The 3,910-nt window shown below is 34.2% G+C and overlaps 1 protein-coding gene across 2 annotated transcripts in view; it reads left to right on the forward strand.

The window, feature by feature from the left end:
- LOC107451732 (serine/threonine-protein kinase BRSK2-like) overlaps positions 1-3,645 on the forward strand; it is an 86,186-nt gene extending 82,541 nt beyond the window's left edge. For both annotated transcript variants that reach the window (XM_071179018.1, XM_071179019.1), the window contains exons 17-18: positions 76-292; positions 1,986-3,645. In XM_071179018.1, the coding sequence (XP_071035119.1) occupies positions 76-292; positions 1,986-2,374 (606 nt within the window). In that variant the 3' untranslated portion in view covers positions 2,375-3,645. The remainder of the gene's footprint in view (positions 1-75; positions 293-1,985) is intronic.
- Positions 3,646-3,910: the final 265 nt, after the last annotated feature.

The following is a 3,910-nucleotide window of genomic DNA, read 5'->3' on the forward strand; positions in this document are numbered from 1 at the left end:
TCATAAGCGCTGTAACGATTGACAAATGCGGTTTTTTTTGAGAGGCTCATTTCTCATTCTTTTCAATCAATACAGATTGCTGACTTGTGCCATAGTGTGATTTCTCCTATGTCTTTCCGCGTGGAATACAAGCGTGCCGGGGGTCCGACAATGTTCCAGAGGAACGTCCGTTTCCACGTGGACATAGCGCTGGTTAGTGCGGGCACACACGACGGACCCCTCAGTGCTGTGGACAGGAGGAGCAGCACTGACAAGCCCGCCGTATACTGTATATCTTTTACACTCATATCCGGTAAGTAGCCAGTCAGCTTATAGCAAACCTTCTGCTATTTTATTCAAAATTTTAGATTATAACCCAGATAATTAGGGAAATTATAGATAAAATTTGATGAATCATTATCTAGGTCAGCGGGAAGATAGAAAACTGAAATCATTAAAACTTTATATGTCCAATAAAACTGAAAGACGTTCTAATATTTACCTTACACAATAGAATTCATGGAAACTGTGTATGAATTACTATATATCTATATTTTTCTTAGTAGTGTCATCTGTTAAAATGTTTTTAAATAATTTGAAAACTTTTTAAACTTTTAAAATAACTTGCACAAGGTTTCAAAGCCAAAGTGCATCAAACCGTATATTTCAATATTCTTATACTTTTTTATTGTTATTTATTTATTTTTGTAGATGATTGTTTAAATCATCAATCTTTTCCTGGAACGGAACAAGTTTTAATTAAAAATATGCCATTTTTTATGAGCTACATACCTAATATATTTTCAAAACATTTCACTTCTAATCCATTTATTATTGTTGTCAAAACTGAAATGAATCATATAAAATGAAATGAATCATACAAAATGTTATTAAACATGTTGCAGTAAATCTTAAATGATTTTCATTTCGAGAGTATAACTTTCTGTTTAGACTATCTTCTAAATCCTTAAATGGAACTATTTTGAAACAAGTATTTTAGATTTTTAAAAATAGTCCACTAGCCAGATAAACTACTTTTCCTCGTTTTTCTGTTGAAGAAAATTCATTAAAAAAACCATTGCAGTAGTCCTTAACCGAACATTTTTCAAATTACAAAGTCATTAGTCTTCATTCCAATTACAAAATCAAATAAGATACTCATACCGTCAACGAGACAACTTAGAAACACCTCTGAAGCAACACGTCCTGATTTCGATATATAATATGTATCAAACAATAAGAATAACTCCCTAGTTCTTTCAGTTAGGGAGACATTTTCTAATTTTTCTCCTTATTGTGGAACATATTAATCATCAAGGTGACAAACATGCCACCGGTGAGCTTTTTATTCTAGACGTAGCTCAAAATCTGTGCTTAAGAAAAGAGACATAGCATTCCTTTTTTTAAATTTCTCTTTTGAAAATTGTTCTTTTTCTTAAAAATAAACAAATGAATCCAAATAAATTCATAATTGTGATATCCATTTATCTAAATCCCTCAGCACATTTTTTTAAAATTAATCGCTCCTGAAAACATGAAAATTCGACAATTCTTTTTTATAATGTTGTCGAGAATCCTATAAATTTATAATAGTGCTATTACATAGACGTTGTATGAATTTAGATTTTTTTAAAACTTCTTCATGGCTCAGTGTTTTGAATGCGAAGAGGTTTCTGAAAAGTTACGTCTGTAATATACCTAGCCAGTAGCCACCCCGACAAAACTTAAATCCCTAAAGATTATGCTTAGTGTTTAAAAATGTAAGGAAAAGTAAGTACGAAATTCCTCATTGAGTTGCTAAATTTACGTTACTTTTTGTTCTTTGATAAGTATTTTAGGTCGAGTCCATTTTCTAAAATATGCATTTCAAGCTGTGTTCAGAATTAAAAGTTTACCGACTATATTTATTTTCAAAACTTGGCGAAGTTATCACTTCCATTATTTGCAACTGTTTTGATACGGGCATATAGTTTTGTGAATCTGATCCTGTTCTTTTTGTTCCACAGGGCCTATTCGCCGATTCAAGCGCATCTGTGAGCATATTCAAGCCCAGATCCTGGGGCGCCGTCCGAACCATTCGCCCAGGATTAGTCGTCGCCCAACCGCTGAACTCAGTGAGAGTTCTTCCTGTGGCTCAGAAAGCATGTCGCCCACACCATCTCGTCACCAGGTGGCCAACGACGACATGGCGGTCGTGTCCATGAAGGCTGGCAGTTCGGCAGCCATGTCTCGTTGCAAATCAGACCAAGACGCTACGGCTGACATTTTTGAGCGTGAGGCCAAAATGGTGACCACCTCGCACAGGAGGGCAGCAGCGGCTGACGATGTGCGACCACTCCTCAATGGTCGACGCATGAGCTATGACCTTAAAAATCCTTCAAAGGACAAGCTCTGATACGACTTTCAGACTTCCCATTGGACAACAACAACAACGACAAGTCTTTCCTTTGTTTATCATCGAAAGCATTAAATGGCTGTTACATGAAGATTTGTTGGCTTAAAGACATTACTCGACAAAACAAGCCAAGTTCACAAATGTTGAGATTGGTTGCGACTTGGTTCTATCTCACGCCAAGGAAATGGCGCTTTTCTGCTGGTAATAAGTGGAAAATATTCGATCGCAAGCTTTAATGAACAGCAGAATGAGTTTTGAACCCACGGGTAATGACAACAAAGTGAGTCTTTGAAAATGAAGGCCATCGCGTGCTGCATGATTGGTATCATATTACTCGTCTCAAATTACGATAACTTTTAAACGTCAATATTGAATATATCAGGTTGTTTGAAAGTAAATTCGATGCAATTTAATATCAGATTGGCGATGAAGATGGCAAAGACTCTCTTTGTATTGAAGCAAATGTTTGCTATTTAAGTTCATATATGCTTGCGTACTTGAACTGAAGTTGCCAACTCGCTCAATTTCTGAGTTCGTCATCTAGTTTAAACTGGGAAGTCATTTCTCCAGGTTAATCTGCTTCAGGAAAGGAGATCGGAGACCCAAACGTGTAAAGAGAAACTCTCCGTAAAAATCACGTCGATAACCGAAAATAAAAATAAACCCTTTCGGTAAAATGATGATAATAGCTATACTTTAGTTTTTCATACCTTGCAGCACAATGACGAGCTAAACTCGTCATGCAAAAGGAAATAAGTGCCATATCAATATCAATCATTTTGGTATTCTAACTTTATTTCTAATTTAACTATTAAAGTACGATCAATCAAACTAGAGAATAATTAATCTATTCTACTACATAATTTTATTTCAGGTTAGGATCATAAATAACAGACTATGTTAACGTTTTGGTCATTATACAAGTTGGGTTTAATAAGTCATAAAACATCAATCTTTCTAAAGCAATTTATTAAAATTCATTGGTTAAAGGGCAAATAAAATCGTTTTAATCCGTTTGCAAGAGAAGAAAAAACTATTGCGATTTAGGATTTAAATTATCATCCGCGACTGGATATAGTTTCGTTTTATTTAGTTATCAAATTATACAAATGTGCTTTCAAAACAATATAAAAGCTCTTAAAGGTTAAACTCGTCGGATAAAAATTTAATTTGCGCTACCTTTTACGATATATATCCTAGAATTATTAAAAAAGAAAAGTTATAGTTTCGTTGTGCTACTGCAATTCTAGATTTGGCGACGTATTTCAATAGATAAGGAGAAGATTTGTTCTAGAAAAAAAAATCTATATGAGATTGCAAGATCATTGTATTTGATTAGACGACTAAAAATGAAGTGTCTACGCTGATAGTACCTTAACAAATCAAATGCGAGATAGAGAATTTTGTTTCGCTATTGAAGAAAATCGCCTGCAAGGAGCAATATTTATTACTCTTTCATCAGTTTCTTTAAATGTTGACAGAAAAACGTATGTTTGTTACGATTTTTAGATGTCATTTTTATTAATTCTTAATACT

Source organism: Parasteatoda tepidariorum, chromosome 3 (assembly GCF_043381705.1).
Source record: "Parasteatoda tepidariorum isolate YZ-2023 chromosome 3, CAS_Ptep_4.0, whole genome shotgun sequence".
In the NCBI taxonomy this organism is placed as follows: Eukaryota; Metazoa; Arthropoda; class Arachnida; order Araneae; family Theridiidae; genus Parasteatoda; species Parasteatoda tepidariorum.